At 40.4% G+C, this 24,804-nt stretch overlaps 4 protein-coding genes across 4 annotated transcripts; 2 read left to right on the forward strand and 2 right to left on the reverse strand.

The window, feature by feature from the left end:
• Positions 1-3,401: 3,401 nt before the first annotated feature.
• Positions 3,402-11,636, reverse strand: LOC135336847 (uncharacterized). The gene is made up of 8 exons (XM_064532724.1): positions 11,603-11,636; positions 10,317-11,449; positions 9,179-9,258; positions 8,898-9,063; positions 7,500-7,576; positions 5,735-5,806; positions 5,343-5,476; positions 3,402-4,445 (listed from the first exon to the last, which is right to left on the reverse strand). Exons 2-8 carry the CDS (start codon positions 11,315-11,317, stop codon positions 3,744-3,746), a joined length of 2,232 nt encoding a protein of 743 aa, XP_064388794.1. The 5' UTR covers positions 11,318-11,449; positions 11,603-11,636; the 3' UTR covers positions 3,402-3,743.
• A 1,158-nt stretch (positions 11,637-12,794) lies between these two features.
• LOC135337951 (kelch-like protein 21) lies at positions 12,795-15,804 on the reverse strand. The gene is made up of 4 exons (XM_064533972.1): positions 15,725-15,804; positions 15,317-15,641; positions 14,838-14,914; positions 12,795-13,983 (listed from the first exon to the last, which is right to left on the reverse strand). Exons 2-4 carry the CDS (start codon positions 15,630-15,632, stop codon positions 13,072-13,074), a joined length of 1,305 nt encoding a protein of 434 aa, XP_064390042.1. The 5' UTR covers positions 15,633-15,641; positions 15,725-15,804; the 3' UTR covers positions 12,795-13,071.
• A 1,323-nt stretch (positions 15,805-17,127) lies between these two features.
• On the forward strand, positions 17,128-21,841 carry LOC135337952 (TNF receptor-associated factor 5-like). The gene is made up of 2 exons (XM_064533973.1): positions 17,128-17,695; positions 17,745-21,841. The coding sequence occupies exon 2, from the start codon at positions 20,446-20,448 to the stop codon at positions 21,721-21,723; it is 1,278 nt and encodes a 425-aa protein (XP_064390043.1). The 5' UTR covers positions 17,128-17,695; positions 17,745-20,445; the 3' UTR covers positions 21,724-21,841.
• Positions 21,842-22,444: 603 nt separating this feature from the next.
• Positions 22,445-24,128, forward strand: LOC135337953 (TNF receptor-associated factor 5-like). Its single transcript, XM_064533974.1, has one exon. It carries the CDS (start codon positions 22,563-22,565, stop codon positions 23,880-23,882), a length of 1,320 nt encoding a protein of 439 aa, XP_064390044.1. The 5' UTR covers positions 22,445-22,562; the 3' UTR covers positions 23,883-24,128.
• The last annotated feature ends 676 nt before the right edge of the window (positions 24,129-24,804 follow it).

Genomic DNA, 24,804 nt, shown 5'->3' on the forward strand with positions numbered 1-24,804 from the left:
TTTTTCTAATACAACGGACACGCCAGTACTTTAATATTACATTTGTTCTAAATATCCGGACAATATACCTTGAAAAGTTGAGTTACCATTCATAGACGGCAAGTAAGACTTAGAGTGCTGCAGTTAGATTTGAGTAGCTAGTTTTAGATAGCTAGTGCAACTATTCAGTCGTACCCTGTTCTATTAAACTTAGCTAGCTCGCATGCAGCTGCTAATTATTCCGGACACTTCGCATGCTCTATAAAAATCTGTTCCAATTATACCCGGACAATTTCCAAAATTATTATTTTTTGCTGTCCGATAAATTAGAAGATATACGGTACATACCGAAATACCATGTATTTCCTTATTATCCTTTAATTTTGAGACCACACATGCATAATTTTTATACTCAACCATAATTATATGAGCCATGAATACTGAAGCTTTGATCTTATAAGCAACAAGTCAGATTAATAAGTGCATCATTGTTGCAACAAATGCATAGTTTGGCCCTTGATCAACAAAATTAATGTTTTTAGAGGAAATTCTACAAAGTTTAATGTGCCTGGAATATGTCACGCCAAGGGCGTATGAAGAGAAGAGGGCATGCAACTCACAATGTAAACTGTGTATGCGTCAAAAAACTGATGAGTCAGCAGGATATGCTATATTTAGCCAACCGCCCACTAGAGGAGGTTGGTCACGATTAATTAAGATTCACGTGAGCTTATGTTTTCTATGTAAAAACGGGTTGTTATAAAACAGGGAATGAGAAATGAGGAAATGAGAAATGAGGAAATGAGGAAATAAGAAATAGGAAATGAGGAAATGAAGAAATGAGAACGAGAAATGAGCTGTTAGGCATGCAGAGCATATCTATGGGCAGAGCAAGTCTGAAGACGAAGCTAACATCTACTGAGCTACAGGTACGTACCTCCTGGTGACAAGTCTCCTGGTGCTCTGCCACCATACAGAACTTATGTTCCTCTGGTACACGGTGTGACACTCCTACCTCAATCTACTTGTGTGCCATGTACGACTGGCATGGTTCAGACATCAGATCTACCTACGTAACGGTACTTACATGTACTGTCCTACAAACAATTTACCTATGCGTGGCTATACTGGCAATACATTCAATGGTTTCACAATCCGGTGGGCAAGTGATAGTCAATGGACTGGACTCAATGTCAACATCTACATGTAAGTAACAGCAAAGAAACCTCCAAAACTGTTTGTCAAACCAAGCAAATTCTAATGAAAGCTCACTGTGCCATCTGAAGCGATGGTAAAATTTAATTCTTACAATGTGTCCGACAACCTGTACTGTGTGGAGGTGCCACTATAATTATATATTTGATAACTAAATACTTAGTCACCTACTAGCTTCTTGGCTGATATCAGTCATTACTTTTGTGCATCTATATAATAATTATAATTATTATTATAACAATGTCATAATTATTGTGATGAAAATTAATGCCATGGTGATGATCGTAACCATAAATATATTATTATTATTCTATTTCTTATTTCTTCATTTCCTCATTTCCTATTTCTTATTTCCTCATTTCCTCATTTCTTATTTCTCATTTCCTCATTTCTCATTCCCTGTTTTATAAGAACCCTGTAAAAACTCCAAACCCATCCAAACTGCTGAGTCGGCACTTTTTATCTACTTTCTTCGATTAGCTCGTTTATCTCTCTTGTATAACATCTCCTGTTAGTTCATGAGTCGTAGTAGTTTAACACTATGATTGCTATACCTGCTACATCAAGACAGGAGTCAAAGAAAACCAAGGATTTGAGGCAACAACTCAAAGTTTGTGGTTTCTGGCTTGTTGCTTCTAGTACGACTATGCTACGCACTTTCTAGTGTCACTGAGCATTGTTAGCATCATTTACTACTAGTATAGAGAGCTACAATCATCTGCAGTATGTTAGCTTAGCTAGAATAGCTACTTTCTCTGTAAGTTTCCGTATATCTTCACCGTGCACGCACGAAAACGGTGCACGTGCAATGCATTCTTTAGATATAAGACCCCGCCCATTTGTTTCTGATAGATGTACAGGGATTTGAGGAGTTCTTGCAACTGTAATGTCGAGAGCGGAAGTACCTGTCACGTGAACAGTTACGTAATTATGGCTCATTTCAAACCAATTTTTCTCCAATAAAGCCTTTAGGCCTGTTTATTTTTGGGGAAAATCGACCTATACAGGAGGCTTTGCTCTGCATATAATTATCTGCAAGCCTTTGCACCACAGCTAAAGCTATCCTTGAGCCCAATCGTGAGCTACTACTATTAGTCTGTCATACAAACTGTGTATCTAGCTGGAGCTAGCCTAAGAGAGATTTTACTGAGACTAGTGATACACTTTCAACAGCTTACGGGCAGGCTGGGGCAAGTAGTAGCTCACAAAACTAATAGAATCTCAAGGATAGCTTCAGCTGACAACCTGCTGTGGTGCAAAGCCTTTACCAAAGGCTCTTAGCTTTCTGATGTAAGTCGATGTTTTCCCAGTTTAACAAAAATGAATAGGCTCTATTGGAGAAAAATTGGTTTGGAATGAGCAAAAATTCAATCTTGTTACCAAGGTTCACGTGACAGGTACTTCCGCTCTCGACATTACAGTTGCAAAATCCCTGTAGTTGCATGCCCTCTTCTCTTCATACGCCCTTGGTCACGCTATATGCATTCCGGTAATTAATTGATACTTACTCTCTGACTTTACATCAGTAGGATTGCTAGATTGTAGAATCTATGATCTCTCTCGATGGTCCTGGCTATGTGAACGTGGCCCACAGTATATAGGACTGGAAAATACTTCCACCATAGATTGCCAGCTTCCCTCCCCACCTTTCAGCTATTCCAACAGACCCTCACGATAACAGTCATCAGGATTGTCACGGCATTTTGTACTTATGCTGTCGATAGTAGCCCATGACATTTCCAGGGCTAGAAAAATGTTTCGCCACTTGGTTCGAGCATCAAATTAACGTAGCTCTGTACAGTTTTCCTAGATGAGCATCTGTGAGATAGTCAGACATCCTCTCTGCATGCATGCATGAGAAGCAATAATATTTTGTATGTATTGGTATTATACTTGCAAGCTATAATTACTGTAGACTGATATATAAATCTGCACAAACATCATTGCTGTGTGCACTCACTCACTAGCTGGTATAGAAGCCAGAGGCAGTATATATATATATATCTTTGTTCTGATGGATTTCTGATGCAAATGTATATACTGTAACTATATAAATATGTATATGAGATTCACCCACTTTTTCTCTGGAGAACAGAACCAGTCTAGTTATTCATGATTAAGATTCACATTCCCAACACCCTTGGGGGGGCCCCTCACACACATGACTTGTGAAGGCCATTCATAGATACACAATAGAGAGCAGAAAATCAACAAATCAACAAATTTAAATCAGAGTGAGTTATGATTAACGAGAGTTCACGTACTGTATTAATCGTAACTTCTGATTTGTTAATTGCTAATTTCGTGTGTGCATGTACATAAAAAAGTTCCTATCTATGTTAGCTACTTACTGAAGAGGAAGTCCACAATGTCAATATTTTGATTAGCCATTCCTCCGGCTACAATGACTTCTCCACTAGGAAGTACTGAGCATGTGCAGCAGTATCATGCAGTAGGCAGGTCTCCCACTTTCACCCACCTCCTGGTGTCAGGCTGGTAGAGGCAGATCGATGAACTTGGGTTGTGTCCGTCGTCCCGTCCACCAACGGCTAATAGTGACCTCCCGATACTGAGAGAGCTGGGAACACGAGTGGTGTGTTTTGTATCGTCTGCCAGAGAGTGGGTGTGTCCAGGTTGGAAAAGGCCTTTGCAATGAGTTTATTGAGGTCAACGTGGTGCACTGCCTTGGTTGGCTTCCCAGTATCGTACCCTCCCATTAGGTAGAGGATGTTTCCTATGAGAGTTGACTTCAGTACTGATCGTGGGTTAGGTAGTGACTGAGCAATGTACCATCTTCTTGACGCCACATCCAAAACCTCCACAGAAAAGGTACGTCCTTTATCATCCCACCCACCTGCTACAATGATGTGGTCGTTGAAGGAGACAGCTGTTGAGGAATCACGAGCAATGTTCATTGGTGGGTACGGGTAAGTCCATTCCACTGACTCAAACACTGCAAGCTGATTTGTTCGTTCGTAGCTTCTTACATCATGTCCTCCCACCAGCACTAGTCGATTGGCGAGTGATGTCATAGCGAAGTGCATGGCAGTGTACTCTGGTAGTTTAGTCCATTGATCTTGCTCGAGCTTCATCACTATACACGTGTCATGGTCATTGTCTGCACCACTTCCACTAACATACGCCGTGTCACCGATAACAACACTCTGTACCGAGGTGCCCATCTTGAATGGCATGTCTTTTCCTCTTCTCCATTTCAGAGTGAGTGGACTCAACTCTCTGGGAGGGGGACCCTGAATAATGAATGAGGATAGTGTCTATCAAACTAACAATTATAATAATTGCCCACCAATCTACTAAAATACAAAATAATCAAAGCACTGCAGGTGTTGATGCCTCGGTGGAGATGCCAAAGCTACATAACATAAAGCTCGCTTAATTTTATACACATGATTAATTTGCTGCCTGATTAATTTGCTGCCTGCAAACTTAAGGAGTGGGTAATGATTGACCATGATTGTTGTTAAAAAAACGATCGATGCCAAGTTCAAGTCTAAACTGAATTAATGGCTGCCATCAGCATGCAGAGCCTTAATTGCAGCTCTCTTCTCACTCTTGCAGCTACCAATAGCTAGCGTTCTAGTGCAGAGCTAACTACTAAATGGAGTAGGCAAAGTAAACAAGTTTGGCTACGAAAAGGCTGCAATGGCATTCCAAGTAAGCAAAACTAGGCATAACTCGAGAACGAAGCATTATTTTGCAAATCCACGAATTAAAATCCAAGAAAAAATGACTAGAAGCCTATAGAAACTCTTATATGCACTTCATTGATCCTTGAGCAGCTGTATAGCAGTCTACACAGACAGACAGACACACACACAAACACACTACCGTATACCTCGCTTGTGCATGCATGCGCACCGAGGCATAGAAATGCCCTGTGTGCCTTGCAGGAGGGTATTGTTGGTGGAAATATTGCTAGAACGCAACCGTGAATATTGCAGTGGACAAATAGTATAGTACGTTTAGCAAAGCGAGAACAACCAACGTATTCATATCATGGGACACATTCAATCTTATGCACACGTGTTAGCGGCTTAAATGCCAATTATGCAATGACCCCACCAACAATAATGCACCCATCATTAATGGTATTCCATCATTAGGAATCGCATTCAGATGCTACGTACTTTCTTGGCTAGTTGAGTGTCCTTCGACTCTGTCTTTGTTGCCTTATCTGTACGCACTTTCTTGGCTGGTTGAGTCTCCTTTGACTTTCTTGTTCTTGCATCCATTGGGTCCCAGTGTGTTTTCAGTAAAGCATCTAAGAATGATTAATTATGTTCAACAGGCTATCAACATTAGCTAAAAGAATACTTTTGTAGCACATAATTGGTAAACTGCATTGATGTAAAATATTGTGCTTTGGGAGAAATACAAAAACTGAGACAAATTGCATGGTGCATGCTTACTATAGGGTTTCTTGCAGCAAAAAACCGTGTAGGAGCTCTTTCTATGGTCCTGGCTATGTCACTGTGGACCACAATAGGATTGGACAAAGCCCCCATCACATCCTGCTTACCCTCTGTCTTCACATCAGTAGGGTTTATTGCCTGTAGAGGATCTGCTATTGTGAGACGGTCAGACATATTCTCTGTATAGAATAAAGAGCAGCGATAAATTGTAAGCTTATGCATATAGATGTATATATAGGTGTACATTATAGACACTAGTTGATAAGATCTACATGGGAAGTACATGGGAAAAGTGCCTCAGAGCAGGTATACTATGGGACTTAGTATACCTGCAACTTACTTATAGTATACCTAGTATTCTGTTGTCAAGTAATTGTATTGTAGTCAAGCCTCGAGGGCAAGGTTTGCGTATACGCACTAGTATCTAAATGAGTTAGACACTATTTTGTCGATGTCCATGTGATTTTAAATTAGAAGCCCTCAGCCACTTTAGTACCCTTGCTACGCTTGGGATACTAAATCAGTGCCTTTGGGCTTCTAAATCCCATAGACACCTCCAAAACAGTGTAAGTTATAGATAGTACATGGGCATGAGGTATCTATGTGTTATAGTGTCCCATATCACGAGGGCTTGCCCGAGGGATGAGGGACACTATAACCATAGATATCGAATGCACATGTGCTAACTGATTTAGATCCCACTTTTCATTGGCTGCCTCAGGCAAGAAGTGTATCTATAAAAGCAGCAAGCATTAGCAACAGCTTTATTTTTGAAAATGTCCTGTTCTGACAAGCTATAGTCTAGATGATTTCTGCTAAAAAAACCTTTGCATTGGCCTTGCTTCAACATTGGAATGGACAAACACTAGTGACTCCACCTTGTGCAGGAAGCGCTCCGCTAGAAATGAGCCCAGCCTCCTCTTTCTCTGCACTCAAGCCCCACCCCAGCTCAAGCTTCTCAGTAAACTGTTCTGATATGTACGGCTAGCTAGCAAGGATCTATAGGAACAGCTTGCAGCAATGCTACAGTGCACTATCGTTCCCAAAAAGACAAAGGAGTCTACTGCAATTTGAAACATGGCTGCAGGATAGAAACAGAAGTCAGGAGGACGAAGTTGACAAATCAGCTACAAGTTGAAGACATGCTTTCATGCTTGTGACAATGGACCCAGAACTGTTAAAATCATTGGCTCTTAGTGTTCCTCGTAGAGACAAGAAAAGATACTGGTGAACCCTACCATCAACCCATCAAACGCTATAGAAACTGGTAGTGAAAAAACTGAACAGCCATAGCTAATTATCATGCAGCTACAGGTTTATTATCATTTCTGTACATTCAAAAATTATACATGTACAGTGGCGGATCCAGAGGGGGTTCTTTGGATTCAATTGAACCCCCCTTTGAGAAAGAAGTGAGTGGGAGGCTCAAGCAACTAGTTAGCAAGTTGTTCCTTTCTTACTAGCTTTCACATGCACTTTTCACTTACCTTTAGTCTTTGTTAGTCCTGCGAAGCTTTATCTGTGCAGTTTCAGTGACTATGAAGGCTAAAAACTCTCCAGCGTAGTGCATGCAGACTGGTTATGAAAAGTGATGACCTTTTTTTAGGAAAAAATTCGGTGTGTTAATGCGCATGCTTACTGTTTCAAAGAAGTGACGACCTTTTTTTAGGTAAATTTAACAGTCCTTGACCCGCTCAGAGCCCTGGAACCCCCCTTTCAAGAATCCTAGATCCGCCACTGATGTACTTTATACCCTCAAGCTTATAATTCCCTGGGAAACTATGAGATTATGGCTCATAATTCCCTGCTAAACACACACAAGTGGGATCTAACTATTATATAGACTATAGCTAAGTGCTATTTTTCCCTCACTAAAGATAGAAGTGTCCTCCATTTGAGGGAAGGTGGTCCTACTTGTATCTTTAGACATCTCTTCTGGTTTGCGTTTGCTGCACAAGATTTACAAATCATAAGTATAGACGACAATTTGTCCGAGATCAAAGGAAAAACTGTGCCAATATCTGCCATATGGCACCGTTCAGATGGTGAACTGTGCCAGTATCCAGATATTGGTATAACGGTGGTACAGTATGGCTGAAGTTACCCAAAGCCTACCCATGCACATACCCAATAACTTGAAACGGTTCCTATCACAAGGTTGGAGTTATTTGTGGAACGGTAGGCATAAGTATATTCATGACATCCGGTAATTAAGCGAGACCAGAAAATTATAATTTATGCAACAAAATTAATTAGTTGTTACACAGCACTCATGCGCATGTGGGATATAATTATTGGCTCAGTAGTGCCGTTTGCCCTCGAGACCGCAGTGGCACTCGTGCGTGTTAACTATTATAACGAGTGTTGCAAGGGCTAATGCCTCTCGCCATGTTTTTGCTTTCGCTCAAAAGTATTAGAGTGTTTAATATAGAAGAGGCAAATAATTTGCAATGTGCTTTGATTGTTTCACAAGAAAGGGGTGTCCACAGTTAATAGTGCATACTGATCATCTTAAATGGCCTGTATAGCCAAACAGTGGGAGCAAACCGTTGTCAAAGGCATAGTAAGTAGTCTGTGAGATAAGTATTAAAGACAGAATTCAATCACAGAAAGTAGTATCTATAACAAGCAGTCTAAAAAGAGTTTAATCACAGAATTCAATCACAGAAAGTATAGTACTTACATACCATGTACCAGGACCTCAACAAAGAAGAAAATTGCATGATTCTGCCATGCGCCAGGATCTGAGGTTTAAAATGGATTCTTACACGTGGAATTCTTACTCTTGAGCGCGCATACGCATTACATCCAGGAATAAGGGGTGTGTCTGCAAGTTCACAACAATTAATAATGGCTACTAAAATGGCTAGCTATAGCTTCTTTAGCAGCTCTTTCTGCATGACTCTTGTAGCTAACAAACAGCTAGTGCTTTAGTGCAAGGCTAACTCATAAGATGAATAGAAAGTTTGTGCGAACAGATGATGCTATGAAACCTTCTGAAGAGACTGCAACAGCCTTCAATGTGAGTCAAACTAGCCATAACTCGAGAAAGAAGCTTTAGTTTGCTAATCCACGAATCAAAATCCAAGAGAACGTGGCTAGAAGCCTATAGAAGCTGTTAGTTTTCGTCGCATTTCAACCGTTGAGCAGTTACAGCTGGAACAGACACACAGACAGACCCACAGACAGGCACATACACACACACAGTCAGCTTTACCGTATCCCTCGTGCGGCTACGCCTCGAGGCATAATTATGCCAACCTAACTTACTGTTCCTGCAGCAATTTCTCCACCTCATTTGTACTCCCACTGGGATTGCTTGGTGGAAACCAAAGCTTTGCCTTCTTGGTAGGTGGTGCTGATAATGTGGTGGTGTCACCTGTAGACTGTAGAGGATTTCCTAAATCTGCTATGGTGAGAGTGTCAGAAATCTTCTCTGTATAGAATAAAGAGCAGCGATATACAAAAAAACTTGTGCATAATTATAATTATAGTAGATGTATGTGCACAATAGACAAAGTGCTGGTTTGCCCTCACTGCCAAACATTCACCTTTAGTGTCCTTTATTTGAGTGACGGTGGTCGCACTTGTGTCCTTAGACCTCTCCTCTAGTTTGAGTTTGCTCAGATCCCTAAACAAGATTTACTATACTTACTTTGGCTACATAACAATCATAACAAGGTGTTCAGTGGAGCATCACCCCACCCCGTATGTTGAACTTCGGCAGAACGGATACAATAACGTTTACCTTAATATTATGGGGAATGATGATGAATCGGAAATGATTGTGAATCTATGAACGGAAAACAATGTTTTTTGTCGCCTTTGAAAATTGCCAACAAGTTTCAACTATGCAGCCTTATAAATTTTCAACCATGCACGGTCTCATTAGCAGTTATAAGTTAAGCAGTCATGAAAGTTTCTAACAGCTCAATCTGTGTCCACACACACACACACACAAACACCAATCACTGTAATTATGCGCACACACGGGGTAATAATTATACACATACTTCATTGAATTCATGCACCTCATTCATTTATGTAGTGCATAGGAGACAGGAGTAATGGACATCATAATTATAATAGCTAAATACAATCTAAAATATACGTACTACCAGTTTCTATTATAAACGGGAAGTAATTTTAACGTTTTCAGATTTTTCTCCGTTTTATTAGGGTACTAATTTTGGCGGATTTGTATAGCAAATTCATTAGCACAATAATTGTCAAAAGATGCATGTTTTGTGGAAAAGTTTGTAGTCAGAAATTACACAGATGAAAAAAGGGCTAGCTTGCTTAGCATACCGTATAGCGCGAAATTTTCGAGGCACTTATATTTTGTGGATTGGCCTCTAAAAGCATTAAGCATTTTCGTTGCACAATGTTCACGGAATGACTGCTTACCGGAAGCCACGCCTTTAAATCTTTGCACGTTTTAGCAGGTAATTCAATTTTCGTGGACTTAATTTTCGTGATTGCTACCCACGAAATCCGCGAAAATTAAGCCCCTCGAAAATTTCGTGCTATACGGTACTCAAAAGTAAATGTTCAATAGAAAAAAGAAGTATTTTTTCAAAATGCGTTTTATTGTTAGCGCGGACTTTATTTAGCGTTAATCACTAAAATTCGCTAAAATTAGTACCTAATAGTAACATTAAGGTATATAGGGCCCTTTCAAGAACTTACTGTTCTCGCAGAAATGTATCCACCTCATCCGTACTTTCACAGGTGAGAACCCCTATCGCACTGAGAGCTGCCTCTACAGTAGGGGACACTGGATAGATACGCTTGGCAACAGCTACAGTGATGAGAAAGTGGAGCTCCAAGCAGCCTTGTTTGACTGAATGAAGTTGTAGCGCTGCTTTTTGTAGACCAAGTGCTTCAGCGATTCTTCGTGTCAGCCTTTTTACACACTCGAGTGTGGCTACTCGCTCAGTGCATTTGAGAACAAATACTTTGGCCGTTTTGATACGAGATTTTGAAGAGAAAGCTTCGGCCGGAACTTCAAACACATTTCGCTGGCAGAACTGATCAAGTGCAGAACAATACTCACGCAGTTGTGTTTGGTCGTCTGGTGATCCCAGCAGCTCGATGAGGTACTGCACTATCTCATAATTGAAGAAGGAGATGTAGTCACGTAGAGTCATGAAGACTTCGGGCAAATTTTTGGCATTTTTGATTTCTTGCTTATCTTGTGGATCTGGTACTTTGACTCCAATCCCGTCGTTGAAAGCATCGAGGCTGAGAACGGAATCTTTAATCCTTTCCAAAGGGATCCGTTGGTTTTCAAATGACTCTTGTATAATTAGAGTAAAAGCAGTGAAACTAATTATCATTTTCCTTGTATCACGTATGAGCCGATCCTCCAATTCAATTCTATCATCCTCATCAAGGCTAGAAGTGTCGAGGTGTGGGAAGCTGAAGGATGTCGGAGCCTCTGGTGGAGGTTGCTGGTGTGGGGGTGGAGAGAGTTGTAGCTGTTCAACACGGCTGGTCGCAGTCTTGTGACGCTCGTAACTATTGTGTAGTTTCTTGACAACATCGTCAGTAGAAGGGCCAGCGATGGCCTCGATAAAGCCATGGAATACACTGGGATTTACCTCAATCCGATGGATGACGGCATCTAAAATCTTTCGAGATTTATCAGAGTCTAGAGAATTCAAGAACTTCATCTGGTATGTAGCCATTGGAGAAAAGGCTATCAGCGTATGCAGCAGGTTGAGCTTTGAATGTGGACACCAATGCTTCAAAGTTATCTTGAAAGGACAGATACTCCGGAGAATGGTCGGGGGTTGCTTGAGTGGCCATTGACAGATAACCTGTGAGTGAACATGGGTATTTCATTGGCACATTCATAGCATGTATATAGAATCCTGTGTTTCTATATTAAAAAGGTTTATTGTTGAAAGCTTTAACTGAGGCTCTTGAATTGAGATTTATTCAGTGCAACTTTGAGATGGCCATTCACTCACCTTGGTGGCCCTAGCTCTAAGTAGATAGAGGAAGTGAAGGACCCACAAAACCACTGATAATTTGCCCTCAATATACAATGTACATTTATTATCTTCCCTACATCTACACACACTGTAGGTTTGTGAGCATGCCCAATAATTTACATTAAACCTTAAAACCGTATACATGCCGTTGTAACGGATTGGAGTTATGCTCTCGATCGATTGTCTGCTTTCTTGTTTCTATGCTTTTTGGTGCTTCCCCCCCAGCCAATCCTACACATTGCAAATGTTTTTGTGAGGTGAGTCTTGTTTCCATGCTTTTTTTGGTAAGATTGTCGAATACCGTATAGCAGGTATATTTCGAGGGTATAAATGTTCGCGGTTTTCGCGGATTGAGCCTGTACCGCGAAAATTTATGAATAGTAGGCGTGTTCAGTATTATTGACCACACCTATCGACAGTAAGAGGAAAGAAAAAAGGAATCAAGAGACAAGAACGCCGGTATAGCCCAGTGGCCTGCACAGCAAACGTTTTGCTAGAGGTGGAGGACATAGTGCCTCACCGATCCTATTATTTTTTATACAGGCTAGGCCTGGATTCGAGGCTAACGATGTGGAGGTACAGCTGCATGTTGACGTGCGCATGCGGCAAAAGGCTGGAACTCATTTCTTTAATGCAAAAATGTTCATCACGATAAGTATAAAGTTTGTAAAGTGTGTACTATATTGTAGCTTTATGCAGCTTTGATACCTCCACCGAGGCATCAACATCCGTGGTGCTTTCATTCTATTACCAAACATATCTCTATAATTATAGCACATGTACGTGACGCATAATATATACTCACAGACTACACAAATCAAACGAAACCCTCCAGTGTAAGTCTTAGCCATTACACAAGTACAAATAAAATACTATGTGAGCCTACAAATTAAAGGCATGTATACTGACAACAAGAGCAAAAGCAGCACTGCACCTCCAATATATAATAATCTATGGCCTGGCCGCCATGCACATGAACCTCGACTACTATAAAAAAGCTCTGGTATGCTATATATCAACAACAACACATGCATGAAAATCAGTAATCCGATTCGGCGTGGATTAAAGGCTAGCAGCATGGATACATTCAGGACCAGTGGGCTTAGGCTCATGTAAAGTGTATCTAGAAAGTGAGAGAAAGCAGTGATGTCATTGTAATGATGTCATGACTTTTGGGGGGGGGGCGTGAAAGCTCTCCATCTCGGGGCTAAGAAAAATTACAATGTACAAAAGAAGGAAGTGGTTAAGTGATGATAATTATGTTTTAATACTGTAGCAGTCAAAAGTTGGGGATGGGGAAATATCATTTTGTTGATTCCTTTAACTTTTCCATGAGTTATAGCTATAACAAACAATTTGTTTCTATCTAAATAATCACAGTGTCAATGATTGTTCATGCAGTCTGTCCAACCATAGATACTAGTTCTCTAGTATCTATGGTCCAACTAAGCACTTAGAGAAAAAAAATCAATAGTTTGGATATTAGTATATGAATTTATCTGTCCTCCAGCTACAATGATCTCTCCACTAGGAAGTACTGAGCATGTGCAGCAGTATCGTGGAGTAGGCAGATCTCCCACTTTCACCCACCTCCTGGTGTCAGGCTGGTAGAGGTGGATTGATGAACTTGAGTTGTGTTTGTCGTCCCATCCACCAACGGCTAATAGTGACCTCCCAATACTGAGAGGAGCTGAATACTCGAGTGGTGTGTCTTCTATTGTCTGCCAGAGAGTGGGTGTGTCCACGTTGGAAAGGGCCTTTGCAATGAGTTCATTGAGGTCGACGTGGTGCACTGTCTTGGTTGGCTTCCCAATGTTACCCATTAGGTATAGGGTGTTTCCTATAAGAGTTGACTTCAGTCCTAATCGTGAGTTAGGTAACGACTGAGCAATTATGTACCATCTTCCTGATGCCACGTCCAACACCTCCACAGAATAGGTAAGCCAGTTTTTATTATCACGCCCACCAGCTACAATGATGTGGTTGTTGAAGGAGACAGCTGTTGAAGATCGACGAGCAATGTTCATTGGTGGGTACGGGTGAGTCCATTCCTCTGATTCGAACACTGCAAGTTGATTGGTTACTTCACTGTTTCTTGTATTATGTCCTCCCACCAGCACTAGTCGATTAGCGAGTGATATCATAGCGAACCACCTGGCAGTGTACTCTGGTAGGTCAGTCCATTGATCTTGCTCGAGCTTCATCACTGTACACACGTCACGATCATTGTATGCACCACCTCCACCAACATACGCCGTGTCACCGATAACAACAATCTGTACCGAGCCGCCTGTTTTGATTGGCATGTATTTTCCTCTTCTCCATTTCAGAGTGAGTGGAGGTCTGGGAGGGGGACCCTGAATGAAAAACAACCAATGATACAATCATAATCATTAGAGGCTTGTACATGACTTAACAACTGACAACTAGAGCACTATATAAAGTACTGAATTCTCTCAGTGTTAATATAATCGGGGTTCTATAAGTGGTGGATCTAGCAGTGGCGAATCCAGACAGGTTCCGTGGGTTCCATGGAACCCCACTTTAACACAAGAACACACTGGAGATCAACTTACTATAGCTAGCAACTCAGCTTAAATGATGTGATCTGTAGTTACTAGGCTGATTTCATGCAATTGATATGTGGGCAGGGCTCTCTAACATTTTTTTATGTAAAATTTACTGTTTTGGAACCTCCCTCTCAACATTCCTGGATCCGCCACTGTCTAGGATCAATGTTTAAAAGACTGTGAGCGCGTGAACAGTCACAGCCTGTAAAAAAATGTGAGACCATGCCCATGCAATTCAACGTGTAATTTTACCTATAGCTATATTAATGTAAACATGATAACACCCCATGTGGTCAAATAAGTAGCATCAAAGTATAAAAATAATGGCCACATAACTCTACCTAATAATATATATAGAGTGCCAAAAACCACAAGTATATACTTCCATCATGTCAGGCCAGCTGCATATATGACTTCCAAAACCTGCCTATTATTCTCAAAAGGTACCTCACCTAAAACGGGTGCTATCAAACTTATAATGAGTGCATGCTATAATATTATTGGCTCAGTAGTGACATAGCCCCGAGGGCAAACGGCACTACTGAGCCAATATATCCGATGTTCCATGAGTGAAGCTATGTAACAACTGATTTGTTACTGTGCATGTAGCTACACATCACACACTACATGTATATACGCACTTTATTGACTGGTTGAGTGTCCTTTGGCTCTCTCTTTGTTGCCACCACTGAGTCCGAGCCTTTTGTCAATGAAGCATCTAAATAAAATGTTCAACAGGAAATATTCCATTGTACAACAAATTCCAAAATTAACTTTTAATATGTGATAGCTAGCTATCCTGCCGCATGAATGTTTAGTTTTTGCTGTAGGACGCATGCATGCATGTACTGAAAATCAATTGCAACTCTTTTCCTTAACATACAGTGCATGAGCATATTTTGAGGGTATAAAATTAATGTTAGCAGTTTTTGCTTGTACCGTGAACATGAATTATCGCATGGATGCATGCTGCAATAAGGCTGCTATTCCGCGAAAATTAATCCGGAAAAACTTTACTAACAATCTTTCCACGAAAGTTTATACCCTTGAAATAATTAAACCCACCGTCCGTATATATGCCTTTCAATCTATAGTGCTTAATTGGTATGATTATACTTACCCTCTGAAATCACATCAGTACGATTGCTAGACTGTACATGATCTCTCTCGATGGTCTTGGCTAGGTCACTGTAACCCACAGTGGGACTGGACAATGCTTTGACAACATCTTTCCAGCTTCTCTCCCCACCTTTCAGCCACTCTTTAAGACCCTCACGATAGCAATCATCAGGATCACCTCGCCATTTCGTACCAATGCTGTCGATAGTACCCGGGAATACTTCGAGCATCAACAAGATGTTTCGCCATTTGGCTCGAGCATCAAACGTAGCGAGGTACACTTTGTTTAAATAGGCTAGTGTGAGACAGTCAGACATCTTCTCGATCTGTATAGAGTGTGAAAGAGAGTGTTTTTGTTTTCATGCATATAATTGCTGTAGCTAGATGTAATAATGCTGTCTGCACTCACTCTCTCTGATACTAATCCGGAGTCTGATAGTAGAGAAAAACAAACAATCCAACTATTATCAAAATTAAGACCCACCCACTTTTTTCTGGAAATTCAAACCAAGTTCTCCACTATGGAAACCCAATTCATAGAATTAAAACTATTCATAGAATCATTGATAGATCTACACACAATAAAGAGCATGCATGCAGAATACTGTCCAGCTAGTTGCTATGTAAAAAGTTGCTAGGTGGCGGGGTAGTCCTGTGCCAAATATTCTGAGGGGGAAATATATTGTTACAAGTATCTATCAAATAAATGTACCTAGGACTCATGCACTTAAAACATACAAAACCATAACAAAAATGGTTTTGCAATGACATAGCAAGGTCTAGATAATGATTTATAATTACGCAAAATAATTACAAGTATAATGAGTTTAAATAATAAGCAGTATTTTTTTTACATATTATAGGTATACTCTATGAAATAGTTAATTCAGTGAGTTGCACATGCGCAGTAGAGCTCAGACCACATAAGTGGCAAATTATTCATTAATTTGATTAAACACTAAATATATAACACTTCAGAATAATTATTATTGGTTAGTTTACTGCCTTCTTTGATTACGTCCTCCCACCAGCACTACGGTATAGTCGATTCCAGGAGTTATGTCCGTTTATTTATTTGGATTTTAATTCGTGGATTTACAAAATAATGCTTGGTTCTCGAGTTATTTTTGCTTATTTGGAATGCCATTGCAGCCTTTTCAGAAGAAGTGCGTAGAAAAACTTGTCCATATAGAGTGTTGCTACTCTATACTTAGTATAGTTAGGTCTGCACTAGCTATAGAACGCTATACTAGTAAGTAGGTGGTATTGGTACCGTATAGCTAAGAGAGCTGCAATTCAAGGCTCTGCTGATGCAGCAGTCTTTCGGCATCGATCTTTTTTAACACAATCATGTCGATTATTACCATGCACTCTTTGAGCTTCCTTGTGATTCTAGATTCTGCCTGCATGAAGCAAAATTATAATTAATGCATTCATAAAGTGTGTATATCAGTAGTGTGTATATACAATATTTTATGTTCGCATGCAGCTTTGACACCTCCACTGAGGCATCAGCACCCGCGGTGCTTTCATTCTATTACCAAGATTGACCAAACACACCTCTATAATTATAGCACATGCATGTACGTGACATACTCAACAGACTACACTAATCACCTCTAAACGAAAACCTCCAGTCTAAGTCATATAGCCATTACTCAAGTAAAAATAAAGTACTATATATATAATTATGTGAGCCTACGTTAATTAAAGGCATGTGTACTGACAACAACTACTTACACAGGCGAAAGCTCTGGTATGCTATATTAACAACACATGCATGCATGAATTTCAGTAGAGAGACAGTCCCAGACGTGCCCACATTCATACACCTACTTCTGAGCAATAAGGGGTGTGCCTGCATGCATGAGCACAACAAACAAACAAACGTTGTTAGAGCAATGGCTAGTCCAGTTAATTACGAGTTTGTAGACAAGGTACCAGAAGATCATCACTGCACTATTTGCACTAACATTCTAACAGACCCAGTACTGACCGAATGTTGTGGACAAGATTTTTGCGATGGCTATCTAAAAATATGGCTAAAAAGGCAAAAAACATGTTCTTGAAGCTCATAGTCTAAGACAACTCTGGAGCTAGTCCAGTGTCCCTTCTCTGAGGCTGGGTGTGGTGATGTACCACGTAAAGATCTGGACACACACATTGCCTCAAGCACGCAACAACATCTGGCATTGGTCATGACAACCATGACAAACACGAAAAAGCAGCTAACGGAAAAAATGCAAGTAATGTATCGACACTTCAACCATGGCTTCTCGTGTGACCAGAGAGTTTGGTTCCAGTTCAGAAAACACACATAGTCTAGAAATTGACAGCATCAGTACAACACTGGCGCTAGTGACCACAATGCTTGAGACAGGTACGAAGTACTGTCTGCGTATGACAAATGCTATCTCTTCTTTAATCAGAATCTTTCCTTGTCAAACCTGGCTACAAGATGCAGATTCACTACACACATTTCGATATATTCGGTAATTCTGATGTATCAGTGAGTATATACTTGGAAAGGGGAGAAAGCGATGATCAACTGAGATGGCCGATGCTGGGAATAACTGTACGGTGGCCCTGAGGTACACACCTACTCCATTTTTCATTTGCGGTTCATTTCGCAGTTCAACTACGCTTCTGCAGTTCACTTTGCAGTTCGCTTTTGCAGTTCGCTCTGCTTTTGCAGTTGTCTGGCTTCTGCTCAATCACATGTGCTTTAATAAGAAACAAGTAAGAGAATGTTATTATGTAGCACTAATAGCTAGCTAGCTAGCTATGTCTCTGCTGTGTCTGTCTGTGTTTAACGTTTATCATGGCACATTAATCTACACAACAACTCAACGGTATAGCCTATAGGGTAGGATGTATGCAGATATTAAATACCCCAGATCTGTTGATAAAATACTTTTACTCGTGGAGACCCTACAAACTAATCGTTCAAACACAGACTGCAGAGATATTAGACACACAGCTATAGCTAGCCAGCATAATATTCTCTTGCCTGTTTCTTATTAAAGAATTAAGTTGCAACAAACTAATTATTATTGTTGTTTAAGGTAACCTGTTTCTATACAGGCTTACCACATGATCAGCATTTCTAGGTCAGTGAGTACTATATACAGTATATACACATGTACTTCTTCATTTATTTTGTCTTTAATGCTGTAAAATCATATTTAATTTGAAAGCACAAGTCATGTGATGTCATGTGATTATTGTGATTGAGCAACTGCAAAAGTCAACTGCAAAAGCGAATTGCAAAAGTGAACTGCAGAAGAGAACTGCAAAAGTGAACTGCAGAAGCGAACTGCAAAAGTGAACTGCAAAGTGAACTGCAGAAGAGAACTGCAAAAGTGAACTGCAGAAGCGAACTGCAAAAGTGAACTGCAAAGTGAACTGCAGAAGCGTAGTTGAACTGCAGAAGGGCAGTTGAACTGCGAAATGAACCGCAAATGAAAAATGGAGTAGGTGTGTACCTCAGGGCCACCGTATAACTGTCACAATAGAAGATCCTGACAAGAAAAAGATCGGAGATATTATAATCTGTACAAGTTCAAGGGTTAAAATATCAATCGAGTAGAGAGGAGTGAGTATCCACGAGAAATTGTTAGTACTATCGTACCTCTTCGTACATGTACTTCTCATATATAATGTTTGAGGACCACGTTTGCATACAGCGGCAGACTGAAGTTTGGCGTTTAGAGCGTATAAGTATTTTGTAGATATGATAATTGGGGCGAGCGTAGCGAGCCTTAACTTAGTGACGACGGTAGGAAATTTCTCTGTATGTATGTATGTATGTAATGGTACGTCCGTACGGCCTGATAGCTGGTTTTTACACACGCGGTCCTTACCAATTTCGTGTATTCCTCGTGTATTTTGCACAACTGGAGGCATAAGGCATAAAATGAATCCTGACAACGAACACAAACAAGAAAGACTTCGAATAAGGAGGGATCGAGAGAGACAAGCAAGAGCCCAAGAAACAGCTGAAGAGAAAGAAGTCAGGCTAGCCAAACGTAAACAACAAAGGCTTCGAAGACAGAGTGACCAAGAAAGACAAGCAAGTGCTAACACGCTCGCCCCATGACACCTTGTGTTAGAATTTAGTGAACACTAACATTGTATACATGACTTGTGTGTAGTACAGCACAACTATAGACATGCATCTCTAAGAATTATGATTGAGTCTTTGTTAAGCAACCTGACTGAACACAGTGTGTCACACTTTTGTGACAGTCATGGAATGTGTATACACGTATACACAAAGTAACGGATGCCTTTTTTAGACACTACTCGCTTTTAGTATAGGCATAAACATTATCCTCACATAGAACAAGAGAACAATGTACACCACTATATTAACCATCACATGACTCCCGGGTTACACCAATTGAGGTTACGTATAAGCTTTTCAACCACATGCAGCTAACATCCTAGAGGTGATAATGACATTCAAAACATGTAGAGAGATTTAGAATGGCCAGTCAGAATGAAGCAGAGTTCGTGGATGAGCTAACAGAAGACAATATTTGCAGTATCTGCACTAACTTACTCCACAACCCAATGCTGACCGATTGTTGTGGACAGCACTTCTGTGAGGAGTGTCTACAAAACTGGCTACAGACACAAGGACAGAGGACGTGTCCTCACTGTCGAGACAAGGCTTCAACTACATTAAGAGTCTTCTTATGAAACGACCATTATTATTGGCTATATAATGACTACGTATACTACATGTGTACTTCTACATGTTTAAAGTGATGATAGCATTGTTTCCAGTGATGCCAGTCATATAGCAGTGTTATAATAATTGCAGTGTTTCCATGATCGTAGTGTATTTGCATATAGAAGTTCCTAAGAGAATACTTAACAGTCAGTAGAGATGCATGATAAACAATTCTGTCGTACTGTGTACAATAACAAACTACGAAAACGATATCCTCACATAGAACAAGAGAACAATGTACACAACTACTAACCATCACATGACTCTCGGGTCACACCAATTGAGGCTATATACGTATAAGGTTTTCAACCACATGCAGCTAACATCCTAGAGGTGATGAAAACATTCAGCACATGTATGTATTATAGCACCATAGAATAGAGAGATTTAGAATGGCTAGTCAGAATGAAGCAGAGTTCGTGGATGAGCTAACAGAAGACAACGTTTGCAGTATCTGCACTAACTTACTGAAGAACCCAATGCTGACCGATTGTTGTGGACAGCACTTCTGTGAGCAGTGTCTACAAAACTGGCTACAGACACAAGGACAGAGGACGTGCCCTCACTGTCGAGCACAAGGTTTCAACTACATCAAGAGTCTGCCTATGAAACGAGCCATCGACAGTTCGAAGATCTACTGTCTTAATCGCTCCAAGGGATGTGACAAAATCATTACACTGAGTACATGCAATCAACATCTCGAGAAATGCTTGTTTGTGGAGGTATCATGTACTAAGAAATGTGGAGAAAGAATGCTACAAAAAGAGCTTCAAGATCACGAGGACAACAAGTGCCCAAACCGTCTGGTACTATGTCAGTATTGCAAAACAGAGGTGATGCACAAAGAAATAATAGCAAACAGTCATTTAGACGAATGTGAAGATTTTCCAATTTCCTGCCCCAATAATTGTGGGCATGAGAAAATACAGCGCTGGATCTTAGCAGATCACCAAGAGGTGTGCCCTCTTGAACTAGTAAAGTGTCCCTTCTTTGAAGCCGGGTGTAGCGAAACGATTTTCCGAAAAGATTTGGCAGCACATAAAGCATCAAACACAGAGCACCACCTGGAGCTAGTGATGACAGAGACTTTTACGCTTAAACAGAAGGCTGACAAGTTTGAGCAGAATGCTGTAAAGTTAGAGCAACTTTCACTCAAGTTTGATGGCTTAGCATCTTGTGTAACTAAGCAACTAAGCACCATTGATTCTAACCCTCAGACACAAGCAGCTATTGATGACATCAAAAGCTCTCTAGAGACAATGACCACAATGCTAGCACCAGGTGACACACGATACTACCTACCACTAGTTAAACAGTCAAGGTATAACGCTCGGTCAGCTTCGTTCTACATTAAGCCTGGCTACAAAATGTATGTGGACCTTGATAGTCACGATAATTGTAATGTATACTTGGAGCAAGGCGAACACGATCACCAACTAAAGTGGCCCATGACTGAAATGGAAATTCAACTCAGTATTACGGAGAATAGTATTGTTATCCTATATGGAGAAACAATCTGCACCAGATGTGGCTACACAGTGAACCGACTAGAGGACGACAGAACACAGCAACCTATCAACTATCCACGGGCACGTTGCTGGCATACTAGGCTAGGGGTTCTGAGAGACTTAGTATTCCTAACAGTGAGAAACCACAAGTGTGGTGTGTAATGGATAGTAATGAATATACGAGCGACTACAAGTCAAAAGGGCGATTGGACGTTAAAATAATTAGTCCGAGTAGCTAATACTCTTCTTAGTGTACCAGAATCATGAGTTTAATTACCGGCATGTTAATGGTAGGTTCTGCATGGCACATTTGGGGCAAGCCATTGCTGTGTTCCTTGTATCTTCTCTCTGCTTAGTCCCTCTCCGCTGACACTAGCTCACACGGATGTCCTGTGAGGAAAGATTACCAAGATTGAGACCATGCAGAAACATAATTGTATAATTATATTGTTAACCCCTCTTACGAGCTATATAGTTATAGGCAGGGAGACAATTATTATTTACAGGGAACACTTTACACAAGGTTATGCATGTATGTTTCATGCATGTAAAGTGGATCTATATTTGCTACGGACTTTGCTTCCTTCAATGAATTCACTCACTGCATGGCAATTATTCACTGCATTCTCTATAGAGCTCAACAAGAGCGCATGTATAGTAAATGTCTTGTTTAAAAGTGGACCTAATAATTATTATTACAGCAGTTCTGTAATGAATGTGAATGCTTTCAACTGAACACAACTGTTAATTTGACATTGCCTGGAAATACATCAAACACATGCACTAGCTTATCTATGCCACGCACCCACTTTATAATAAACAACAGGCTGCACATGCTATAATTCCAATAAAATAGAAACATTGAAAGTGAATACTTCGAGCTTTGCCAACCACATGCAGATATAAGCCTAGAGGTGAACAACCATCAGTGTACATGCATGCAGCTATATAGTAGCATAGTCTAGAAGAAAGAATTGCTGTTCGATATACTATTTAGAGCAATGGCTAGTCCAGTTAATTACGATTTTGTAGACGAAGTACCCGAAGATCATCACTGCACTATTTGCACTAGCATTCTAACGGACCCAGTACTGACCGAATGTTGTGGACAACTTTTTTGCAAAGGCTGTGTAAAAAATTGGCTACTGGAAAAGAAGACATGCCCACATTGTCGAGGGGCCAACTTTGTTTTTATTAAAAATCTACGAATGAAACGAGCCGTCGATAGCTTGAAGGTCTACTGTCCTAATCGCTCCAAGGGATGTGACAAAGTAACTACACTAAGTGCATGCAATCAACATCTTGAAAAATGCTTGTTTGTGGAGGCATCATGCACTAATGAATGTGAAGAAAAAATTTTACGAAAAGAGCTTCAAGATCACGAGGACAACAAGTGCCCAAATCGTCGGGTACGATGTCAGTATTGCAACATAAAGGGGATGCACAAAGAAATAACAACCAAAACCCATTTAGACAAATGTCCACTTTTTCCTATTTCTTGCTTCAACAATTGTGGGCATGAGAAAGTACAACGCTGGAGGTTAGCAGGTCACCAGAAGGTGTGCCCTCTTGAACCAGTAAAGTGTCCTTTATTTGAAGCTGGGTGTAGAGAAATGATTCCAAGAAAAGATCTGGCAGCACATAAAGCATCAAACACAGAGCACCACCTGGAGCTAGTGATGACAGAGACTGTTACACTTAAGCAGGAGGTTAACAAATTAAAGCAGAAAGCGAAAACATTTGAGCAGGAGGCAGAAGCTGAAAGAGAAGCAACGAAACTCGAGGCCAAGTCCACCAAAGATCAACTACAGCAAATCTCACTCAAGTTTGATGGCCTAGCATTTTGCATTGATTCTAACCCTCAAACACAAGCAGCTATCAAGAACATCAAAAGCTCTCTAGAGACAATGACCACAATGCTAGCACCAGGTGACACACGATACTACCTACTGCTAGTCAAAGAGTCAGAGTATAGAGCTCGATCAGCTTCGTTCTATATCAAACCTGGCTATAAAATGTATGTAAGTATCGATAATGCAGATAACTGTGTAGCATACTTGGAGAAAGGTGAACACGATAACATATTAAAGTGGCCTATGCCTGAAATGGAAATCAAACTCCGTACTAGGGAGAATCAAATTCTGTATAGAGTAACAATCTGCACCAAATGTGGCCTCACAGTGAACCGACTAGAGGGGGACAGAACACAGCAAGATATCGAACCACGGCCAAGTAGTTATACTCGACTAGGAGGGGTTCTAAGAAACTTTGTCTTCCTAACCGTGAGAGAGCACTACTACTGTCCCTATGACGATGTCTGAAATGTACTTGTCAGATGACGAGGACTGACACAATTACATAGTATTTTTGTCTAGATACATGTATAATTATAATACTACAACCCTAGCTGATTTAACGATAATATACGAGTGATTACCAGAAAAACTATCATGCACATGCACTTTAATTTAAATAGTGCATGTCCAGTTCGTTTCTGCACTAAATTCCTGATTCTTTTTGTCAAAGTCTATTATTATATTGTGTGAAAGGATGTACACACACACGTATAGAGGTCACCCTTTGGGTAGAACAGTGGTAAAAACGTTACAAAATTAATACCGTATATATAGCGGGAGTATATAATTATGTGACATTTTACGGAAAGACTGTTTTTACTAGGATAAAAATCGCCCTGAAATTCGTAGGTATAAATGTTCGCAGTACATGCTTAATCCAAAATTATGTCCATAAATTAAGCTCGTGAACCAATACAGATCGTCGATATTTTCTATCATATCCCTCGTTATAGGTAGGGAGACAGTTTACAGGAAACACTCTGCACGAGGGTACATCTCATGTAAAAATAATGGTAATGACATTCCTTTAATGATGTAGCGTGGACATTGCTGCATTCAATGGAACCATGCACTCACTGCATGGCGGTTATTCACTGCATGCTCAACGCTCACAAGATGTAAACTAATTCAGTTGAACTATAATTATAACGTAATGACATAATTTGTATAAATTTATAGAAATGCATGCATGATGACATAATTATCAGTGTTTTCAGTGAATGGGGTGATAGCATTATTTCCAGTGTTGCCAGTGATAGCAGTGTTTTCAGTTGAGGATGATATACAAAGTGTTTCCAGTGATATGAGTGATTATCATGCAGTGTTCCAGTGAATGTATACACCATCTCTGCTCGCAACTGAACACAACATTTAATATGACATTGCC

Source organism: Halichondria panicea, chromosome 6 (assembly GCF_963675165.1).
Source record: "Halichondria panicea chromosome 6, odHalPani1.1, whole genome shotgun sequence".
Taxonomy (NCBI): Eukaryota; Metazoa; Porifera; class Demospongiae; order Suberitida; family Halichondriidae; genus Halichondria; species Halichondria panicea.

Coding starts and splice junctions, on each gene's coding strand:
- LOC135336847 (XM_064532724.1), bottom strand. CDS start 11,317: ATGGCTACATACCAGATGAAGTTCTTGAATTCTCTAGACTCTGATAAA. Junction 9,259..10,316: donor GATACATTTCTGCGAGAACA/GTAAGTTCTTGA, acceptor AATCTTGTTTAG/GGATCTGAGCAAACTCAAAC. Junction 9,064..9,178: donor TCAAATAAAGGACACTAAAG/GTGAATGTTTGG, acceptor TATTCTATACAG/AGAAGATTTCTGACACTCTC.
- LOC135337951 (XM_064533972.1), bottom strand. CDS start 15,632: ATGTCTGACTGTCTCACACTAGCCTATTTAAACAAAGTGTACCTCGCT. Junction 14,915..15,316: donor TACTGATGTGATTTCAGAGG/GTAAGTATAATC, acceptor CATTTTATTTAG/ATGCTTCATTGACAAAAGGC. Junction 13,984..14,837: donor ACACTCAACCAGTCAATAAA/GTGCGTATATAC, acceptor TTTTTCATTCAG/GGTCCCCCTCCCAGACCTCC.
- LOC135337952 (XM_064533973.1), top strand. CDS start 20,446: ATGGCTAGTCAGAATGAAGCAGAGTTCGTGGATGAGCTAACAGAAGAC.
- LOC135337953 (XM_064533974.1), top strand. CDS start 22,563: ATGGCTAGTCCAGTTAATTACGATTTTGTAGACGAAGTACCCGAAGAT.